At 37.6% G+C, this 23,587-nt stretch overlaps 1 protein-coding gene across 3 annotated transcripts in view; it reads left to right on the top strand.

Annotated features, from left to right (window-relative positions):
• Positions 1–23,587, top strand: part of CCDC181 (coiled-coil domain containing 181) — a 35,685-nt gene that overhangs the window by 8,415 nt on the left and 3,683 nt on the right. For 2 of the 3 annotated variants that reach the window (XM_031936849.1, XM_031936850.1), the window contains exons 2-5: positions 537–676; positions 4,350–5,306; positions 15,885–16,031; positions 23,318–23,472. In XM_031936849.1, the coding sequence (XP_031792709.1) occupies positions 560–676; positions 4,350–5,306; positions 15,885–16,031; positions 23,318–23,472 (1,376 nt within the window). In that variant the 5' untranslated portion in view covers positions 537–559. Of the gene's footprint in view, positions 1–536; positions 677–4,349; positions 5,307–15,884; positions 16,032–17,918; positions 17,985–23,317; positions 23,473–23,587 lie in introns of those variants that run through there. The other variant, XM_031936851.1, reaches the window with a different exon arrangement.

The following is a 23,587-nucleotide window of genomic DNA, read 5'->3' as shown; positions in this document are numbered from 1 at the left end:
ATATAGTGTTTATCAATTAAGTTTGCCTTCATATATAGATGGAGTTTGTGGTTCTTCAAAACAATTACAATGTGATCACCACAATTTGTGGTAATAGTGAAAAAGTTTGAAATAGTATGAGCATTACCAAAATGTGACACAGAAACATGATGTGAGCATTTGCTATTGGAAAATGACACAAGATTTTCACAGAGTTGCCACAGATGTTCAGGTGTTATAAATCACAATATTTGTGAAGTTCAACAAAATAAAGTAAAAAATGGTATGCCTGTATTATCTTCCAAACTTCTTGGCATGATAATTATAGGTTCATGTATTTGTATATTTATCAGAAGGAATTCTGAATAAGTTACAGGAAGTTCTTTCAACATTTAAATATCCTTTGATTTATAAACCTTAGTTATTTTGTTTTGTTTTGTTTTGTTTTGCAACATATATTCAATATTACCTCCTTTGGAAATAGTAGGAATTTTTTGAAGGATTACTTTTCAACTATGAAAACATATTAACTTGTTTTTTTCTTTTATATCTAACAGCACTATTCTTTAATGAAAAGGAAATGAATGAAAAGAAAGATGCTGATTTGATGGAAAGTGGAGAATATGAAGATGATTTTGAAAAGGACCTTGAGTGGTTAATTAACGAAGAAGAAAAAAACCAAGTTGGCAGTACTGAGGTATTTACTGTAGATAGTAATCCCTTTAAAAATATACTACTATATCTGTACTATTTCTTCAGCTATATGGCACAGTGGATAGAATACTGGCCATGGAGTCAGGAAGATCTGAGTTCAAATTCAGCCTTATATACTTTATATTTACTAGCTGTGTCACTCTAGATAAATCACTTAACCCTAAGTGCCTCACCAAAAATAAATAAAAAAAAAACTCTCAGTACCTAGCACAATGTTTTGCATACATGGAAGAAGAAATTATTTTTTTAATGTGTCATCAAATTGAAACATAACTAAGAGTGTCAAAAAGAAAATTGTAAACACAGTGTACCTTGTGCACAACATGGATTTTGATGTAGCTTAGGACAGATCATAAAATAATTATCTCCTAAAAAAAAACACACACAAAAAAAGTGTATAGTCAGGGCGTGGCAGATAATAGGTGCTTAATAAATGCTTGTTGACTTGACAAATACTAGACTTGGAGCCCAGAATATCTGTATGTGATTCCAGGCTGTTTTCATTGGCAAGAAACTTCCTTTCTCTTGAGTCTTAAACATTTCATATGTAAAATGGCAATGATAATATGGACTATCTACCTCGCAGAGTTGTTGTGGGGGAAAGAAATTCTTTGTAAACTTTAAAACGAGTTGTTATTGTAAAAGTGAGTAATTACATGCAACAAAAACCCTGGTATTAATATTTATGATTTATGAACAAAAAAGTGTTTTAAAGAGAAGGAAAAGCCATGTGTTTTCTTGCCTTATCCTCCCCCTTTCCCTCGATTGTAATAGGTCTTTTGTGCCTCTTTTTGTGACATAATTTGCCCCATTTTAACCTCCCCTTTCCTCTTCTTCTAGTACAATTGCTTTTTCAGTACTAGTTTCTTTTTTTATATCATCATATTAAAGTCAAGTTTTACTCATACCCTCTAATTATACTCCTGACAAATAGTTTGTGGTGAAGTTAACAATGAAGGTGTAACTTGACAGCAATTTGTGTTCAGGGTTTGACCACAAGAGGAAGAACATTAACAGAATGATGGTTAGAGAGGACAGAAGGATCAGATGAGGTTTTAAAAAGAAATGATGAAAATCACCATGTTTTGTTTATGTATATACTCTCACCCCAACAACCTCCCATAAAATATGGGCGTTATTAACTCCATTTTATAGAATAAGCAACTAAAATTTAAAGAGATTAAATTTTGTGACCATGGCCACATCACTAATAAGTGGGTAACAGGATCCAAGACTCCCATCTAGTTTGCAGTGGAATCCAAGACCATCCTCCTTCTTACTACACCATGTTCCCTCTCAAAATGAGAGATTTCTGTGGCTTATGACGATCAGTGAGTCAACAAGCATTTATTAAGTGCCAAGACATATGCTGGGTGGGGGGAATGCTGGGGGGGGCAGAGCTAACATTCTGTCTGGGGCAACAACACTGACATATATAAATAGGTACAAAATATGTATAGAATAAAAATAAAGTAATTTTTTTTTTTGAGAAAAGATGCTACCAGATGGGGATCAGGACAGGCTTCTTACAGGAGGTTGTACTTGAGCTGAGCACTGAAGGAAACTAGGAAGGCAGGGATTGGGAATGCATTCCAGGTTTGGGGGGCAATCAAGTAAAGACAGAGAGCTGGGAGGATGGTGACATGTGTGAGGAACAGCAAGAATACCAGTTTGGTCAGGTTGTAGAAGGAAGTATGTGTGATAGTGCTGATAAGGTCTATCCTTTTCCTGTACCGAGCTTTAAATGCCAAACAGAAATTTGAACCATTTGTTAGTTGAGCAAGGGAGAAAGAAATACAGTTACACCTGTGTGAAAGTCACTTTGGTATTGGGGGTGGACCATGGCTTGGTGAAAGGAATGCATGAGCCAGGGAGACCAATTCTCCCAAGTTTTTTTGTGTAGTTCAGGCAAGACTGATGAAAACCTGATTTGGAAACATATGTGTAGAAGTAGAGAGAAAGTTGTAGATAGATGCTGGAGAATTTGTGGACGTAGAATCCACAAGTGTTAAAAACTGATTGGTAGCTATAAGTGTGTATATGTGAAGTTAAATTAAGGATGACTTTTAGGTTGTGAACCTGAGTGACATCAAGGATGGTGGTACCCATAACAAAAAGTAAAAGTCTGGAAGAAAGATATTTTTGAGGGGAAGATGATGAAATTTTTTGACATGTTGAAATTGAGATGCTAATGGGATATCCAGTTCAAAATATCCAGTAGGCAATTGATTTTGCAGTATTGCAATTAAGGAGAGACCTTGGGACTAGATAACGTGGGTTTTAGAGCTATATTTAGAGAGAAGATTTTTAAATCCATGGCAATAGATGAGGTCACAAAAAGAGAGATGTAGGAGAAAAGGGGGCCCCCCAAAGAGTCTATGTCATTCAAATTATTAAGGAGTTAGTTACTTTATCTCACTAGACAAAATCTAGAATGTTAAGGGAAATAATGAAAAAAATGTTAGGGATAAGTAATGGATAATATTTCCAGACATGAAACCGTATAATAAAGCACTAATCGTACAAAATGACATTTGGTTCAAACATAGAAAAGTAGATTAATACAGCAGTTTGGATAAGTAAGAATTAGAAATGATAGCTTTAATACTCAGTTAAACAAAGAATAATCTCTTGGGAGAGGGACTGTATTTGACGGGAACTATTTAGAAAACTGGAAAGTGTTTGTAGTAGAAAAGCAATTTGGACCACAAATTCCACTAAATGCTACAATAAATTTCCAAATGAACAGGTGACCTAACTATAAAAGGTTGTTGCTTTAAAAATTCAGACTAAGACGGAGGAGAAGGTGCCTTTTACAACTATAGTGAGGAGGAGAATAGCCAAAATAAAGGACGAGTGGAATCATAAAAGACAAAACAGACAATTTCAACAACATTACATTTTAAAGCTTTTATATGAACAAAGTCAATATAGTTATGATAAGAGGGAACATTGTTAATTAGGGGAAAATTTTTACATCACATATCTCAGGCTGTCCCAAAATGCACTGGTGAGCACAGTTCATTTTGTATTTGCTCTCTTCCTGTAGGATTTCAATTAAAATCATCTCACATTAAGCACTTACTATATATGCACTCTACTGTCTTAGGCCTTGAGGACAGAAAGGAAAAAGATTTTAAATCCTCTTTTCATGGAGATTACATTTTAAGTTTTTTTTTTATTTTGAAGGGGAGCATCATGTGGAGGAAATATTTAAGGTGTAAATGGAGAGAAAAATATAGATAGGGAATTCCCAAGTAAAACTGTCAGCATATAGTTAATAACCCTTTATGCTGCAGAATAAATATGTTTATTAAACATGTTAATGCAGTATTTAAATAAAACCTTTTATACCAAAGTAAAATTGAGTAAAAATTTTCAAAACATCTTTCATGTATATGTAATTCTTTTATGAGCTATTTTATGATATAATTGCACATTATAGAGTATCATATTTAAATTGTCAATATGTAACACTTATCACAAGTGTGCTATTATAAGAAACACTTTTTCCTAGAGAAAGTAAATTAACTATAGAAATATATATATATATACATAATATGCTTGTATAAAATATATAATATATATATATAATTTTTTGCTGGGTTGAATTATACTTAATAAATTCTCTGAAAGAGAACTTGATTTCTTTTTAGATGTCTAGTGAAAAGGAAGAAGATACTAATGAAGAACAGAAAGAGAACGATAAAGGAGGAGAGGATACAAAACAGCTTCCTGAAAATGACAAAGTATCAAAGGATGAGATGTCACCGAGGCGAAATAACTTCATCTCTGTACCTAGCATTCAACCTTTGGATCCTGTATCTGATTCGGACAGTGAAAATTCATTCCAGGAGAGCAAGGCGGAAAGCCAAAAGGAGCTTGAGGATGAGGAGGATGAGGAAGTAAAGCGATACATTATGGAAAAGATTGTCACAGCTAACAAGATTTTGGAGACTCAAGAGCCTGTCAACGAAAAGAGAGAAAGAAAACTTAAATTCAAAGACAAGTTAGTAGATCTGGAAGTGCCTCCTCTGGAAGATACAGAAAATTACAGAAATGATAATGAAAGTGAGAGAGATGTGTCTGGGAAACTGTCACAGCTGCGTATTTCTGGTGAACTTACACCAGAGAGTGTGCTCCTTTCACTAACTAATGGCAGTAGTGAGGAATATAAGGATGGGAAGATACTAGTGGAGAGAGACGGAAAGTTTGAGCTCCTGAGTTTACAAGACATTGAGAGCCAGGGCTTTTTACCCCCCATTAATGTTAACATAACTGAGATCGAAAATCAGCAGTTATCGCCTCGCTCTTCCAACTCAACTACAAATGGGATGATTGGGATTAAAAAGGAAGACCTCCTGGTAAAGTCACATGTTATTGCTCACACATCCACAGGTGAACCACTAGTTTATTTTCCCCAACCACCAGCCAATCCCAAATATCGTCCAAGCTCAGCAGTCAACACACGAAGAAGCAAAGGGAGTGGGAAATCTAGCCGCAGAGTACAATCTGCAAATATTTCACCAATAAACTCAACATACTGTCTTTCACCTCGACAGAAAGAGCGACAAAAACAAATAGAACTGAGGAAAGAAAAACTAAAGAGAGAGGTAGGTGAGAACATGAATAAGCAAGACATCAGAAGTAAAGTCTCATTTTGTAAATGTAACAAATTGAAATTTTTGTCCAAAGTGACTTTTAAATATTATTTTAGTGTCAGAATGACATTTAGAACTTATATATTATGTATGGTTTTCTCTTAGGATTTATAAAACAGTAAATATGTAAATTTAATTGTGTAACTCTTTGAAGCTAGTGAAATTCAGATGGCAAATGGTTCAATCATAATGAAGAACAGCTAAGATCAAAATTGTACATATCTTTAATATAGAGAGTTCTTGGATCTTTGGTATTTTGACAAGATTCATGATTTGGTTTCAGACCAAGAGAATTGCGTGGTTATTTATGTTACATATTTTCAATATGATATATTCTAAATTGTTTTTTCAGGGGATTGGATTATATTTATATTTTCCCCAGTATATTTACTGTTTTGGATATTTACACATGTTACAAGTAAAGCAGGGATTGAAAAGTCATCACTCTAGTTCTTTTCTCAGGTGGATGCTAGTCTTGATTCAGCTGCAATATAGGATTGCTCAATAGCATATGTATAACGTCAGTACAAAGAGACAGAATAACAAGACAACAGAAGTACAAGCCTGTCTATCACCTCGTGTCAATCATCTGTAGCAGGAATTGCTGATTGACTTTTTTTTTATTGCTATTAAAATTGCTATTTTTTTTGCTATTATATTATTGCTTTCATTATAGGTGGAGGTTGAGATTATTCATGGACTTTTGCAATTCCCAAAAATAATCCAACACCCTTTCCTCTTCCTCCTGTTTTGGGTATAGCTCATTGTCTATGTATTGTGTTTATCCCAGATATATTTGTGTAATGTTCTGGTTAACTTTCTGGAAGTCTCTGGGCCAGCCTTCGTTTCAGCTGAGTAATCACCACAAGAATAGCCAGGGATAAAGTCCAAATTCTTTATGATCTCCTTCACAGTCTGTCTCCTTCACCTGGTGTTCAGCTAGCTTTCTGGAGGCCCTCTGGAATGGGTCTTAGTTTCTTTAGAGGAAGTAGTAGGAGAGCCACCACGATGGTCTCTGTCTTGAAGTCTGTCTCAGCTTGAGTACCAGCCTCCAGTCCTCTGTCTTCTCTGAGTCTGTCTCTGACTCTGTCTCTAGGTCTGACTCTGACCTCTTAAATGCTCTATTACAATTAATTTCATTCATTATACTGAGTATAAGCCAATCATTATAACACTAAGGGAACCATTATTTGTTGTAAGATTAAATCAGTCATACTGAACTAGAGAACTATTAATCACCATGCTAAACTAGATAATCATTGTCTTAACAATTCCACTGAGTTAACACCTTGTTGTAAAAATCCTTGTTTCAAGTACATTTCTCCAGAATTCTGGCCCATTACATATTTGGATATTCCATGTATTTATGCCTGTTTATATCACTATGGTCCAGCCTCATCTAGGGGTTTTTAAGACAGTGCTTCCTTTTGGCTCTCCTACCTATCTGCTTATTTTCTTTTTGTTTCCTTTATTAGTTTATGATCCTTAATATGCTCTATAGTTGGGATATACCCCAAAAATCTATTCTAGGCTCTTCATATTCTATCTTCTACTCTTTTTCTCAGTGACTGTATCAGTTCCCACAAGTTCAATTTTCTTTATGCCAGTCTATCTACCTGTCTGCTTATCTGTCTATGCACCCAGATATATATGTGTGTGTGTGTATATATATATATATATATATGCATATATATATATATAATCTTCAGTTATGTGTTAAACATATAGGACTGGATATCTCATTGGCATTTCAAACCCAACATGTCTGAAATAGAACTAATTATCTTTCACCCTAATATGCTTTTATACTTTATTTCTTATGTCTAGGATATCACTCTCTTTCCAGTCTATTTGCAAGTTGTTTGTAACTATAATATTTTTCTTGACTCCTTAGTCTCATCACACATAGCTCTTCAGTTGACAGGTCTTGTCATTCATGTCTACATAATATTTTTTATTTTTACATATTTTCTCTTTTTACTTATATGACTATCAACCCTGTCTGGACAATTGTAGTAGCCTCTTAATTAGCCTTTGCCTCAAGTCCTTCTATTTTCCAACTTGTCTTATATATAAAGTTATTAAAATGATTTTCTTCAAAGTGTGAGTTTGACTACATCACTCCTCCCTTCAATTAACTCCAGTGGCTTCCTATATGCCTTTAGGATTATATCCTAAATAGAAGAATAAGTAGAATAGCTCTTCTATTTACTCTTTAAAGTTCTCTATCCATCCTCTTTGGTCAAGCCAAATCTGCACTTCTATTGTTTCTCATACACAGTATTCCATCTTCAATCTTCGTGATTTTGCACTGGTTGTTCTTCATGCTAGGAATGACTCTGTTCTCACTTACACCTTTATAAGAGTCCTTTGTTCCTTTTCTTTTTTTCTTTAAAACTCGTACGTGATGGGAAACCATTGACCACACACCCTTGCCTCATACATAATGCATATTGATTGATTCCATAGTTCAAATATTTCTACAGAAGCACTTTTCAGTTACTGAGTTTTTCCTGTTTGTATGATTAGGCAAACTCTCTTGAGTGATTATGGATCTCTTCTAGGAGGCTCTGCAGTATTACACAGCTTAATGTAACCAGCACAATGTCTTTTCTAAACAAGAACATATGGAGGACTTAACTGTTCAGCATAGACCTCTTCTGTAAATCAGAGATCAACATCTTTGGCAAGCATCAATCTCCATGTTTTATGCCTCACTTGATATTAGCCGTCATTAATCAAGGTTATTTTTCCTGTTATACCTTTTTGAGTATGGGATAGAGATTAGACCCGTGATTTCATTGACATCACCAGTTAGTGTTAGAAGTGAGGCTTTAACCCAGATTTTATTGACCTCAAGCCCAGTTCTCTATTGATTATGTCATAGCTGAGGCTTAGGTAGTAGAGAGCCCATAAATCTGTGTCTTGCCTGCCCCCCTGAATATAACTGTATTGTTGTTTTGTTTAACATAATAAATAAGTATAGTGAGCTTGTTCTTTCCACGTCTTTCAGTCAGTTGTGTAGTGTAGAGATATCATTTACTGGAATTTCACATGTAAAATTCTTCCTGTTTCTCGCTGAGTTTTGAGATTGGTGTTTTGGATATGGTTGCATTTACCTTTTTTTTTTTTTTTTTTTTTTGTCTTACATTAAATCCTTGCTGTTCTTTCAATTGTGTGTACCCAGTGAAGGTCTTCTATGCATCCTTGGTCTAACCAGGTGATTTCAACAATGTTCTTTTGAATACTGTTTCTACCCAAGTGCACCCATGATGTTAAAAGTTAAAGCATGGTAGATCTTCTGTCTTTGATGATGATTAAATATCTGGTTATAAAAACCTTCATAGGGCAGCTAGGTGGTGCAGTGGGTAGAGCACTATCCCTGAAGTCAAGAGGACCTGAGTTCAAATCTGGCCTCAGACACTTAACATTTCCTAGCTGTTTGACCCTGGGCGAGTCATTTAACCCCAATTATCTCAGGGGGAAAAATCTTCATAGATATGTCCATTTCTTCCTTTGTTTGTTCCCCTCCATTGTCATCCTCAGTGCCCTCAAGCTGATTTTGCTTAAGTGAATCTCTTGTTAAGGTTTCTCTGAATTAGTTTTGCTATTGCTTCTCTATTTAATAAAACGATACAGTTCTTAACCTTCTGTCATCCTTCTTGTTGTTATTATTCTTTGTGTTTATTATTATTATTTATTGTATTTATCTTACTGGCTGGTGTATCTCTCCACTTGATAGTTAAATCAAGTATTTGCTGAATAAAGTGCTTTTTAATTTCTTTTGTTGATAATAGTAATAATAATAATAATAATAATAGCTAACATTTGTATGTGTTTCAGGATTTGCAGAATGCCTTACATATGTTTAAACATTTGATTCTCACAACAACCCCATGAGGTAGATGCTAATTTTACAGATCCCCTAATTTTACAGATGAGGAAACTAGCACAGACAGGTTAATAAGTAAGTTGTCTGGGGTGACTTGGCCAAATAAGTGGCTGAAGGAACATTAGAACTTGGGTCTTCAATACTGTAGTTCAGCATTCTATCCACTATGTTACATGCCTTGTTACAGTAATTGATTTACATCAATAAAACTGAAAAGTGAAATTAGATATTTTTCTATGTTTTTTATTTCATCCACTTCCTATTTTCATCATCAGTAAATGTGGTGGTTTTCTTGGAGGCAGCTTTAGTCTCAGTTGAAATAAATAATTACTCCGAAATCGCAGCCAGCTGCTAAAAATGCAAGCGTTTATTTCTCCTTCCAAATTAGCCTGGTTAGTTGAGGTCTATCTCTCCGCCTGGCTCCAAGAGATCTTGCAGCTTTGTCCTTGGCTTCTGCCTCTGCTTTCTTCAGCCTCCAGCCAGCTCCGACTCGTGGCTTCTCAATCTCCATCTGAGGCGAGTAGTCTTCTGTATCTCCCAGAGTGCTCTGTCTCCAACCCCAGTGGAAGTTTCCCAGAACTCCTTCGAGTGGCTCATAGGAACTGAATTTATGCTACTTCTCTGAGAGTGGGATTGTGGGATATCTCCCAGCATGCTCTCTGAAATCTCCCAAACATGTGAACTCCATTGAGTTCTTAGATACTTATGAGCTCTCTAAAGGTGTGAACACAAGCATTGTTTCCATCAGTTGTACTTAGTACCTAGTTCAAGTTCTGGCCCAAAATAATTCTTTCTAAGATTAAATTAACTCCAATGGCTTAACACTTTGTAAAGATTCCAATAAGTAAATTGCCTAAATAGGTTAGTTGTCAATATTAACTACCACATCAATAATGAGTCATTTCTTGTCTGCTTAAAATCTGTATTGTTTCATTTTCTTTATGATTTTTTTATGTTCATAATGTCTTGTACCTTCCATTTGTTTTCTTGAAAATTATTCATGATATAGAAACATGAGTCTTTTGTGTATTCTAAAAGTCTTTGGAACCTCTTAATCCTTATTTCTGACCTGTATTTTCCAATATATTTCTCACAGTCTTCATAAGTCCCACCTCTTGCATTGAAATAACTGAGTATTGATTGAAGTCACTAAATATTGATTTATTTTGGAGAATTTTATTTTGTTCTCCACATCCTTTTTCTATTTTATCTTCTGCAACAGATTTTTGGGCATAAGCTGCAATTTTCATGATATTCTTTTTGTAAATACTTATTCTGAGCACCACCCATATGAAATGATCAAATGCTCCTTGAAATAATGCTTCTTGTTGCCTTTGGTTATGAGAACACAAATCCTACCCATTCTTCTTATTAAAGGAGAATGCTGAGCTACACTTTTCATTTAGCTGCAGTCTCCTTCATGTGGTTTCATTTATAGTGAAAAGGTCAAGAATAATACTATTTAGTTTCTCCAGTATCACATACACTCATTGGTTATAGGACAAGGTTATAGGACATTTAGAGCACCAGTAGTTCAGTGGTGTTTCATAAAGGGTTAAAATTAGTAATTCTTAACCTCCTCTCTTTCCTTTACTGTCACTGTCACTGAAGAAGACAAAGGGAGCCACATAAGCCAGGGGGCCATTTCGCATTTTTCTTTGTTTCCAAGGTTGTCATACCAAAGAAGTCATCACCAAGAAATCACCCTTCTACTGAGGAGACTGTCTATAGTTGGGTGGATTCTGGTCTCCAGAGCGAAGTCATTCTATTATCATATTATGATCTCTACTGAGAACCTTCTTAACCTGGTTAGAGTCTAGGCTGGATTTATTGTCTTGGTCCCCAAAAATCTAGGTTTAACCTTGTACCACAAATGCAACAGCAGAAAGGATTTTATAGAAGTTTGTTTGAGATAATCTGGAGATTTCAAAGAAGGAATTCAGTTTAATATTAATAATGAACTAAGATAAGTATCTTTTGAGCTTAAAAATTTATGTAACATTAGTGTACAATGATAGGAATAGTAAAGGACCATAAATGATACCTTAAAAAATAAATATAATAGCCTTGTCTATGGCCAAAATAAGAGGAAGGCAGTATTTTTAGGAAAACTTGGAGGAGACTCTTATTTATAGATTAATCCTGCTATCCAAATCTATGATCCCTCTTAATCCTTTCTCCCAGCTTTTTAGATCAATCCTAGCTTTTTTAGCCATCTTTTTTCGTAGGTATCTTGTCTTTTCCTTGCTTTCTTATCTGTTGACAAACATTTAAGTCCCTGAAATATTTTTTTTTAAATTTAAAAAAAGATTTTTATTGATTCTGCTCCTCTCTTCTAGCCCTCTTTCAGACCCACATCTTCACTTGCAGGTTTTACCAATATCTAGAAATTAGCTTGTTCAGCTTAGTTAAATCCAACAGGCTTCCAGTAAACATTCACTACAGAAGAATTATTCTAGACACTAGTTATATAAAAACAGTTAGTGAGATGGTGCAGTAGACAGAGTGCCAGGCCTAGGGTCAAGAAGACTCACTAAATCTGGCCTTAGGCACTTACTAATTGTTTGAACCCTGGGCAAGTCATTTTGCCTCAGTTTCCACATCTATAAAATGAGCTAATGAGAAGGAAATGGCAAACCACTCTAGTATCTTTATCAGAAGAAATCCCCAAAAGGGGTTACAAAGAGTTGTACATGACTGGAAACAACTAAAGCAACGGTAAGGATATAAAAACAAAAATGAAAATGTTCTTTGCTTTCAAAGACACATATTATTCAACAGATACAGCATGAACACAGATTTGGTTATGGAAAAGATGAAACAAATACTAGATAATTTAGGTGAGTTGAGGGATGGATGGGAGAAAATCAACAACCAAGGAAATTGGAAATGGCTTGTTGTGTAGAAGGTGGACCTTAGCAGAGCCTCAGAGAGAGACCAAGTGCAGCCAAGAGAGAAGGATGAAGAGGGATCCATTCTAGGCTCAAGGCCCCAAAGTTCTTAGGAAATAGAAAGGACAGAAAGTTGGCCAGTTTGACTGAAACCCAGAGTTCACAATTAAAAACAATGGGCAATCAGCTTGGAAAAATAGGAGTCCAGTTATAAAAGATTGCAAATGATGGAGGAATCAGTAAGGGAGCCGTTGTTGCTTCTTGAGCTGGGTTAGTCAGACCTTCATTTTAGAATTATCAGTTTGTTTTGGTGAAGATGAATGATGGAGAATGAGGATGTCCCTGCAGTCTAGGTGAAAGATGATGAAGGTCTGAGCTGGGAGGGATGTGGTGGGAGAGGAGGAAGAGATGAGTGCAAGAAAGATTGTGAAGGTAGAACTGACTGTGCCATCCACCCGACTGCTTGGAGGGAAGGGGTGAGTGATGATGAAAAGTCGAGATTAACTTCTTGGATAACTTGAAGAAAGGCAGAGTCTTACCGCTGTTCTTTCCCTATTCTCCCATCTGGGTTCTCATGTCTTTGTACTCACCTGTCTCTTCTTCCCTGTCTGATCACCCCTTCTCCGTCTCCTTTGGTGGCTCTTGGTTGTGTCCTTTCTTCTCTGCTCTACCATTTCACTCGGTGACATTGTCAGCTCCCTTGAATTTGCTGGTCATCTCTTTGCTAAATATTCTCAGACTGACTTGTCCAGCCCTCTCGGCTTCTGGTCTCACACCTCCCGTTGCTGGTTGGGTATCTGTATAACAGGATGGCTTGTAGATGTCTCAAACTCAACTTGCCCCAAACTGAACTCAAACTTCTTAATTTCCCTTTTACTGTAGAGAGTACTACAATTCTCCTCAGCCAGGCTTAAAACCCTAAGTGTCATTCTTGACTCTTCACTCTCACTCCTCAGCCAAGACCTGTTGATTTTTACCTTCATAACATCTTTGCTGTATATTCCCATGATTTCCAAGACCAAATATAAAGTCCTCTCTTTGGCCTTCAAAGCTCTTCATAACTCTTTGACCTTTCCATTCTAACTAGATCCCATTGATCCTGGTTTCCTTGCTGTTCCACATGGCATTTCATCCCCTAACTCCCAGCATTTGCTCCCAGCATGGCATTTCCAACTCCCAGCATTTGCACTGGCTGTCCCTCATACCTGCAATTCTCTTTCCCCATTGCTCCCTCCTAACCTCCCTGCCTTCCCTCAAGGCTCAGGTTGAAACCTGCCTTCCCTAAGAAGCCTTTCCCCATCTTCCCCTTAAGGTCAGCTCCTTTCCTTTGAGATAGCTACCAAGATATCCTATATACCAACATATTCTTTTTGCATATAGCTGTCTGCAGGTTGTCTCCTTGTCTAGCCAGTTCCTTGACAGCACGGACTGTATTTGGTCTGTCTGCATGCTCGATGCTTGACACAGTGCCTGACATTTGGCAATAAGTGCTACTTGACTGTTTAAGAGAAATAGGGAAGCCAGAAGAAACAGAAAATCTAGGGAAAATGTGAATTGTTTTGGACATGCTGAATTGAGCTGCCTTTGGATTATTTAGGTGGAGATGGTCAGACATGCATTTGGAGGTGTGCACTCTCAGGAGAAAGATGGGGATTGACTATATAGATTTAAGCCTGTATAGAGAAGGTAGCTGAATCCGTAAAAGGTGATGATCTGACCAAGAGAGATTGTAAAGAATAGAGAAGAGGAGAGGGATGTAGATGATATCTATGCAGAAGAGATCAAGAAAACCCAGTTTAACAGGTAACCTTAAAACCATGGCAGAACAATAACACAAAAATCTAGGGTTAAGAGACCACGAGGAAAAGGGGAAGACTCCAAGGCTGAGGTATCTTAGAGAGCTCTAGAAGAATGGGGTCTGAGGAAAAGCTGTGGCTTCAGCGGTAGATTATTGGTGACATGGGAAAGAGAAGTCTAAGGGAGCAGAAGGACTGCAAGCTGTGGGGAAGTGGGTGCTCAGAAATCAAAGGCTATGACAACAGACAGCTTCACAACAGCTCATTGCTTTTTTTAAATCATAAATTTGCTCTTCCTTTTGATGTCATTATTTTTATTTGGGGAACCATCATCTACCCTGTCACTTCACATTATCTTGTGCTTATTTTGTTGTTGTTGTTTCTTCTTCCTTCTTAAATCTTTAATATTTAGTCAATTAATTACCATTTCTTATTAATTCATCTCTCTAACATTCTTAAATCTCCTTCCTCTGTTCAAATTGCAATTACCTTAGTAGAGGCCCTCATTGCCATGTACCTGAACTATTGCAGTAGGCTCCTAATAGAACTTCCTTTTTATCTTTTCTAATCTTCCCTATATGCTCTTCAAGAAAGTTTCCCATGTTTAATTCTGTTTATAATATTCTTTGCTCAAAAAAATCTTTTGTGGCTCTCTGTTGCTAACTGAATAAAATCCTTGGCATTCTAGGTTTTCTACAATACCATACTATGCTATCATTCTAATCTTGTTACATGATTCCCTTCTTACAATGTTTTCCTCTTTCTTTTTTTTTGATTGAAGATAAAACAATACAGCTTTTTCATGACACAATTCCCCCTCCAACATGGAGTTCTTATACATCTCTCTGCCTTTATGCAGCCTTTTCATTCTGTAACTAGAATATGCCCCCCACCTCCATCTTCTGTTGAGTTCCTGTTCATCCTATTCATTACTTCTGAGCATCCTGAATTCTACCTCCTTATGGTTTCAAGAAGTATTTTTCTGTTTTCCTCAATCACTAATACATTGTGTTATAACTCACTAATGAGCTTATATGGCATTATGTATCTAACCATATCTATACCTACATATCACTGTATATCTATCTTCTGTCTCAGAGTTGATCTATATTTATATGTATATGTGTATGCATCTTCCTATTATCCATCCATCCATCTCTCTCTCCAGTAACATTTCTGTATATGTATATATCTGTCCATTTGTCATCTCTAGAGCTAGCTGTGTTGATATCCTATCCCACTACTAGTTCTGTAAGCCTGGATTTTGCATGTCCCCCTGGGATATTATGCTTTGTACAAAACAGGTACCTAATAAACATTTGGGAAGAGATAATATAGTTGGATGAATGAGCTTGGAGTTAAGAAGATGACCTGAAAATTCAATCTTGCCTCTGATCTCATTTTAACTATGTGATCATTGTGGGCAAGTCATTTAACCTCTCAGCTTCAGTTTCCTTATCAGTAAGGTGGATATAATAATACCTAGATTTTTTCCCTCCCAGACTTGTTGTAAGATTCAAATGATATTAGTATGTATAGCACTTTGAAAACTTTAAAGCCTCTTATTTTTTGTTTCTGTGTTGTTCCAAAAGCTGATCCAAAGAATAGGAAAAGGGTTAGTGTATGTTCCTAGCACCCACTGACTTCTGACTAGTATGCATTTATTGTAGATGAAATTGTATACTCTCTACAGTTCTCCACACAGCTAAATTTAGCTTTGCACAGCTGGAAAAGTAAAAGTTTCACTTTTACTTGAAGCAACTAGCATCATCTTTAATATAATGTAAGAATCAACACCCAAAGGAATCTCTTATATTCAGTTTCTTGAAGTCATGGACCCTTTATTTCCATTCCCCTTCAAGAAAGGCTGGTCTTGGAAACATGGCACTTGATTTTGAAAACATTTCTTCTAAATAAACTATACTAATTTCTTTATAATTGTTTTTACCAGGAAGAACAACGGAAAAGAGAAGAGGAGAAAGAAAAGAAACGAGAGAATGAAATGGTTTTTAGAGCTTGGTTACAAAAGAAAAAAGAACACTTTATGGAAATGAGAAGAATTCAGAGGGCAAAGGAAATGGAAGATATGAATAGCAGAGTAAGTAAAACTTCTCTTATTGCTAGGGAACAAACATGCCTTGCCCAGAATTTGCCATCTTTTTCATCTGGAAATTAACGGAAAGTCATTAAAATAATGTATTTAAGTTAAACAAAGATATGGGTCTGCAAAAATGGTCTAATGACAGAAAGTAACTTGAATGGATGTGAAGGAACTGAATCACTTTCATTTTTTTGTTAAAATTTGTAAGTTTCTTTTAGGTCTTATCTTATTCAGATCTCTGGCCTGTTGGCTCCTTAGACCAAAGGCTCATATATCTGGAGTGTGAAGGAAACTCAAAAGCCATCTTGTCCAACCCCCTCATTTTACAAGTGAAGAACTGAGGTCTAGAAAAATATCAGTTATAAACAGCAAATTTAAGATTTGAAACCAGGTCCTCTGACTTCAGAGGCTGTGTGAGTATTATCTCCAAAGTGCTGCACTGAGGCATTTATTAATGTGATGTCCACATCACTAAAAATTTTACTATACTTTGATAAACAGATTTTTATTAGGTCTTTGATATTTCCATGCTAGGTCAGTAAAGAGTTAATCTTGTCTCTTTTTGTATTAAAACTTTTGAAGTCTTTGGCATAAAATGAGGCTGGGAAGGAACACAGGACAGTGTGTTTGGCTGGTAACTCCCAAATAGCAGCAAAGGGACGAGGCCCTCAGAGAGGGGGCTATGGGATTAGTTTGGAGAGCCTGAGGCAGTGAGGTATGAGTAGTAGAGGAGGACCAGGTCTGGCTCACTGCTGTCTTATCTAACACTAGTCCTCTTATTACTTGCTGTCTGTGATTCTGTGAAATTTTTTGGAGGGATCACTCAATTAAAAACCCATCACTCTAAGTAGCTGAAACAGATCCCATTTTCAGTTAATCTTTGCATCCATAAAAGTGCTTCTCGGCTACAATAGTTTGTTTTGGTCCTAATCTATTTTTATATCATTACTAGGTTATTCTCACATTGATTGTCCCTTCTTATTGTTCCCACAGTACTAACACAAGAGAACAGGAATGTTTGACTAAAGCATATGTGATCAGCACATGTAATGAAACCCTCCTAAAACATTAACAGAAGAGAGTCGAAGCTCATTAAATTTCTTTGAGACCTGATACTTTATTGCTAGTACTAGAAAAATAGCTAAGAATGCTCATTTACCACTGGTATGAAATTGTCTCCTTTCCCAGATCTGGTTCTATGATGTAAATGTTTTCAGTTAAAAAAAATTTAAATGTGTATAGATATATATGCTTAGGCATTTCAGAACAACTTGTCAAGGGGCAAAAGAAGGAAGACTGATGGTCAGAATCACTTGACTCCCTATAAAGAGAGTGAATATTCACTCTTCGGGCTTTTAAAAATGACTGTCCTGTAAGAGGCATAGTGTTAGGGAACCTGAGGTCAGTGATTTGCTTGAGTTTGGGAGTTCTGAGCTCGTATGCTAGGCTAATCCGGGGTCTGTACTTTAGTCTGGCAGTAGTGGGGTGAACTCCCAGGACTAGGGAACCCCCAGGCTACCTACGGAAAAGTAAACTAGCTTACCATATCAAACTATTTAGGAGAAATTAGGATATTCATTTTATTCTTTTTACTTTTGTTTTAGGTCCAAAGGTCCAGATTCACTATAATTCTGTTTCTAACTTTTTACTATTTAACTTTTGGCTTGTTATTAAAAAAGGCTAAAGGTGAAATTTTCTTCTCCTCTCAGTAGTTCTATATGTATATTAAATCAAGTTTTTATTCTACTCCCAAAATTGAGTGACTAAGTGAGGGCAGTCATCTCAATAATCCAATTGTTAGCTCTATTTCCCCAATGTGTATTGACACATTGACATATAATACTATTTAAATGTATATTTAGAATGTTTTATATTTTTTCAAAGTCCTATTACATTCATCATCTCATCAACTAACGATGTTTGGGATATTCCTGTTCTCAAATAGAAGAGGAACGTGGGGCTCAGACAGGTAAAGTGATTTTCCTCAGTTCACCACACTTGGCTGAATTGGGGCCGGCCTGTCTCTTGACACCCATTCCAATACTGTATCCACCATAGCACTTTTCCTGCACAGACCTAATGGTTCTAAATGTCCACAGTAGAAAACTGATGTTTTATTCCTTCTGGAGAAGCAAATATGTATATGTCTCTTGGGAAACATAATAATTTGTTACATTTGTTAGTTTAAATAATACTTTATACCTTGCTTTCAAATCACATTCAATTTGTTTATAAGCTTGATTCTTGAATATGAATTGGATGACACATAAAATTATTTTACTTGTGTTTCTGATGAAAATCTCTTAAAGTTCTTCATCAAAGAATAGTGTATAAAAACAAATATTTGGATCTGACAAGAGAAGTATAAATATTATCCCAATAAGTATTATTTTTCCATTTATTTGGAATTGGTCTTTAGACTTAATATACAAGTAAAGCTGGCCCACAATCTGGAATTAGTCAGTTGAAAAACTCCCTCCCTTTTTCCTTCCTTCCTTTTTCCCTTCCTCCTTCCTTCCTTCTTTCCTCTCTTCCCTCCCTCCCTCCTTCCCTCCTTCTTCCTCTTTTCCTTCCCTCCCCCCTTCCCCCCTCCTTTCTTCCCTCCTTCCTTCTTCTCTTCCTTCCTCCCTCCTTCCTTCCTCTCTTCCCTCCCTTCCTCCCTCCTTTCTCCCCCTCTCTCCCTCCTCTCTCCCTTCTCTCCCTTCCTCCCTCCCTCTTTCCCTTCTTTCTTTCCTTTTCCCCTCCCTCCCACTATTCACATAGGGTATCTTACCCTTATCTATAGATGCTTCTTAAAAACCTTTTTTTCTTTTCTTTTGTACCTCTGAACCTTTCAAATATATCTTGGGGTGTACTGGCTAGATTTCTTAAGGACCAGGCCTTAAACTAAAACCGAGTTGATTCTAATTGGCCCCCAGTAGGTCCTAGGGCAAGCCCCATTTGGTCACTGTTTGGATCCTGATTGACTCAGATTGAATGTAAATAGCAGTCATTTCTGCTTTGGCCAGAAGCGTCTTCCCCATCTAGATCTACTTATTTATTTATTTAGATTTTTTTGGACAAGGTGAAAGAGGCCATTCTTTGCCTTAATAGCTATCTAGCCTTAATCACTGGATGGGTTCAGCTTCAGTCAAAGGCAGACCTGTTGAAGCCCTTAGTATAAAAAGTCCAAGGTCTCCCATTACATCCAGGGTCATCTCCACTCATCCTGATCTCAATCTGACCACTGGACCCAGATGACTCTGGTAGGGAAAGTAAGGCAGAGGACCTTGCACAATCTTCCCTCCCTTAAGTCCAATTCACTTGCATGTCATGGCATCCTCTCCATCGTGGTCATCTTGGAGAGAAGGAAGGACAAACAACACCACACTCACAAATACAAATCAGTTACTATTTTATTAAATGTGAATAAATATTTTATTGTGAATGAAGATGCATATATTTTACTCGCAAGCTGAGAGCACTGGACATTTCAGAAACCTCATAATCAGATGATGGGCTGGTGACAGAATTAGAGTTTAATTTCTCTACCTTCCCAGAATGTCTCTTCTTACAGCGTCCTAATATTTAGAGCTGAGGAGAGAGACTTAAGTCCCAGATATGCTTTATGCTTTGATCATTCTTTAAGAAGTATTGATTAAGTAGCTAATATTTTCAAAGGCAGCTAGATGGCACAGTGGATAGAGCTCTGGGCTGGAGTAGGGAAAGTCTGAGTTCAAATCCTTCCTCTGACCTAGCTGAGTGACCCTGGGCAAGATACTTAGGTCTGTTTGTCTCAGTTTCCTCATCTGTAAAATGGACTGGAGAAGGAAATGGCAAGTCAGTATCTTTTCCCAAAATGAGTCAGGAAAAGTTGGACATGGCTGAAAGTGACTAAATAAATATATGAAAGTACCTACATATGGACATAAGTCCTAAACTATTGATATTAGCAAAAATCTTTATAAAAATATGTAAGAGCAGAAACTAAGATCACTACAGTACAAACTGTAGAAGAAATGAAAAATTTAGCCATTCTTTTTGAAGGGGACTTTTCCTGGCATTTAGCATTAACTGGTTGTTAATTAATTGTATGTTGAGATGAAATGAATATTTTCCCATCTCGAGAAGGAGCTGTAGTAGAGCCATGAGATTGATTCTTCTTGCCAGAGCGCAGAACCAAAAGGCCCCCATCGGACCTTCCAAATGCAGCTATGCTCACTGAGACACAAGGAGGGTCCTGGGTCCTAGAATTCTGGGTGCATTCTCATCCTCCCCCTCCCCTCCTCCCCTCCCTTGCTTCTGGCATCTGAGCCACTTGACATTCTTGCCATGACTCTGGTTTATCTTGGGATACTTGGTAGCCGACCAGCTTTCCTCCAGAATGGAGCCTAACTTACAGAATCTAGTTTTCATTTTGGGTCTCATCCTAGGACTTTTTGCTGCCCCAACCCACTTAGCCTGCTACTATTAATTTCCACAAACCCAGTAAATCCTTTAAGCGTTAAGACTTCTTTTGAATGTGGAATTTCTAGGCTTATTTGAATGAAAAATTGACTCAATTAAAAGTATATGGATAGAGTGGCCAGTTAAATCGAGAACTGAGCTATAAGAACAGATGGATTTGAATCTAATACTGAAGCAAAAGTTGTTGCAGCTGGGAGTTCCTAATATACTTACTGCCAGGGCAGTAACTAGTGAGAACATAGATGAGCTTGGCATGAAAGAAAAGGTGAAAGAAAGGGGGAAAAGAAAAGGAAATAACCCTTTATTTTATTTTTTGATGCTAAATGCATCTTTTAAATAATCAGTACTTTTTTTTCCAAACCACCTTTGTTTCCCTTATATTCCTTATCCTCCACTACCTCTTCCTTCTCTTAGTAAAAAAATAATTTATTAAAAGAGAAAAAAATGAAGTAATTCGATGTAATACTTGATCCCTTGGCCCCCACGGCCTAGAAGGCCAAATATGTTACATACTGGCTATGCACTAGCCACTGTGCTAAGCACCCTGCACTTTGTCTCTTTTGATCCTCACAACAGCCCTAGGAGATGCCAGTATTACCCCCATTTTATAATTAAGGAAACTGAGGCAGAGGCTACTCTCAAATCTGTCCTACTTGTCTTTTTTCTCTAGTTTTCTTCATTTTGTGCTTTAAAAAAATGCTTCAGTGATGTTCTTGCCTTCATTTTCTGACAGTCTTAATGCTAGCTCTTCTCTCTCACTCCAATTTCCCTGAATAAAAGAAATTTTTTTTTAAACAAATAAGCAGAACAGACAGACATTCCCCAATCCAGAAGGATATGTTGAATTCTTCCCGTAGAGTTCAGTAACCCTTGGTCAGAAGGGGGCAGCCTTTCTTCTACACGGTGAATTTCCTGGCAGTGTTGCTTTTATTATATACATTCTTTCCAGTGGCTCCTTCCTGGCTCCCCTCCTGCCCCCGGCAGTTGATTCCAGGTCTGCCCAAGGTCCCTGAGTCTCCCCTGAGTCCCAGTCCCGCCTCCCCGGCCCCCGCTAACGGCTCACCCGGCGGTCCAGAGCAGACCTACTGAGCGAGCCGCACGCGGGTCCCTGTCCCTATTTCTTCCACAGTTTCAGCATCAGCTGGACTTGTCCGTCGCCCTCGGTCCCGAGCCTTGTCCCTCCGCCACATCTCTCGCACCGTGCTGCGGGCCGGGGCATCCTTGCGGCCCCTATGGGGGATGGCCGTAGCCGGCTGCGGCACCGCCGGGTTCTACCTCCCCATCCCCCGAGGCCAGCCTCCCCTCCGCTGCCCAAAGAAACTTACTGAAGAGCGCTTCTGACCGGGTCCCCAGAGTACCGAGGGAGACTGGAGATCAAATAGAGACGGGAGAACTCGGGGAGCGTGGGGATCAAGTGGGGAGGGGGGAACTCAGGGAGCTTGGGGGTCAAGTAGGGACGGGAGTACTTAGGGAGCTTGGGGATCAAGTCGGGAGGGGAGAACTCAGGGAGCATGGGGATCAAATAGAGACAGGAGTACTCAGGGAGCATGGGGATCAAGTGGGGAGGGGAGAACTCGGAGCTTGGGGATCAAGTAGGGAGTTGAGAACTCAGGGAACTTGGGGATCAAGTAGGGAGGAGAGAACTCAGGGAACTTGGGGGTCAATTAGGGAGGGGAGAACTCGGGGAGCTTGGGAGTCAAGTAGGAGGGGAGAACTCTGGGAGTTTGGGGGTCAAGTAGGGAGGGGAGAACTCAGGGAGCTTGGGGATCAGATAAGGACAATCCTGCCTGGCAGCGCAGCCGCTTCCTGCTCTCCAGTCTTCCTACGCTAACTCCCCTGTGTGCCAGCAGTCATATCACCTTCTCCTTCCTTATTCTGTGCCTTTTTGCTGGCTGGCTCATGCTTTTGGAACGCACTCCCTCTTCAACTCTGAGTTTTGCCTTCCCTGGTCTCCTTCAAGACTGAGCTTAATTCCCCACTTCTGCAGGTTTGTCCCAGTTCTTTCCTGCCTTCCCCTCTCCCTCCCACTGTTGGTACCTCCTCTCCGAGATGACCTTCCATTTATGTTATGTCTATAGAGTGTGTACATAGCTATTTGAATGTTGTCTCCCTCAATAGAAATATACGTTTTTGCCTTTCTTTGTATCCCCAGTGTTAAGCCCAGCGCCTGGAAAATAGTAAGTACTTTAAAATGTTTACTGATTCAGTGACTCCTGTTCTGCTCACTTCATTTTTCATTTGTTTTTAAAAGTCTTCCCAGGTTTCTCTGAATCCATCCCATTCATCATTTCTTAGGGCCCAGTAATATTCCATTAATCCATACATTGTCAAGTAATGGGTACCCACTCTTTTTTTTTTTTTTTAATTTCTTTGCTACAACAGAAAGCTGTTATAAATCTTTTGTACATGTAAATTTTTTTCTTTAATCTTTCTTTGATCTCTTTGGGAAATGATTCTAGTTCACTGAGTATTCACTGAATATGACCAGTTTTAGTGACTTTGGGGGCATAGTTCCAAATTGATTTCCAAAATGGTTGGACCAGTGATTCTACAGTTCAACAATGTGCCTGTCTGATCATTATTTTCCTTTTTCATTATCTCTGCCAACATGACAGATGTGAGCCTAGAACATCAGAGTTGTTTTAATTTGTATTTCTTAAGTTATTAGTGATTTGGGCCATTTTTTCATAGAACTGTTGGTATCTTGGGGTTTTTTTTCCTTTGAGACTCACTGCCCATTGACATTTTTTTAAAATCATTTATCTACTGGAAATTTTAATGTGAATCAGATAATCATTTTCATTTGATAGATTTATTGAAAATTTTTTCCCAAACAGCAAGAAAATAGAGATCCCCAGCAAGCTTTCCGATTGTGGCTTAAAAAAAAGCATGAAGAACAAATTAAAGAAAGACAGATTGAAGAACTGAGGCGACAAGAAGAATGTTTATTCTTTCTTAGAGGGGCAGAAGGCCGTGACAGGGCATTTAAACAGTAAGTTAAAGGAAAGCTATATATGTTGACATCCTTATTGCTTTTTAACAAATTACTTTGGTATTTTAAAGGCTTTCTGATCTAGTTAATGTGGAAACTCCTTATTGTTGCAAAT

Source organism: Sarcophilus harrisii, chromosome 4 (assembly GCF_902635505.1).
Source record: "Sarcophilus harrisii chromosome 4, mSarHar1.11, whole genome shotgun sequence".
Taxonomy (NCBI): Eukaryota; Metazoa; Chordata; class Mammalia; order Dasyuromorphia; family Dasyuridae; genus Sarcophilus; species Sarcophilus harrisii.
Note: the sequence above shows the minus strand (reverse complement) of the source record. Positions and strands in the feature narration are given on the sequence as shown.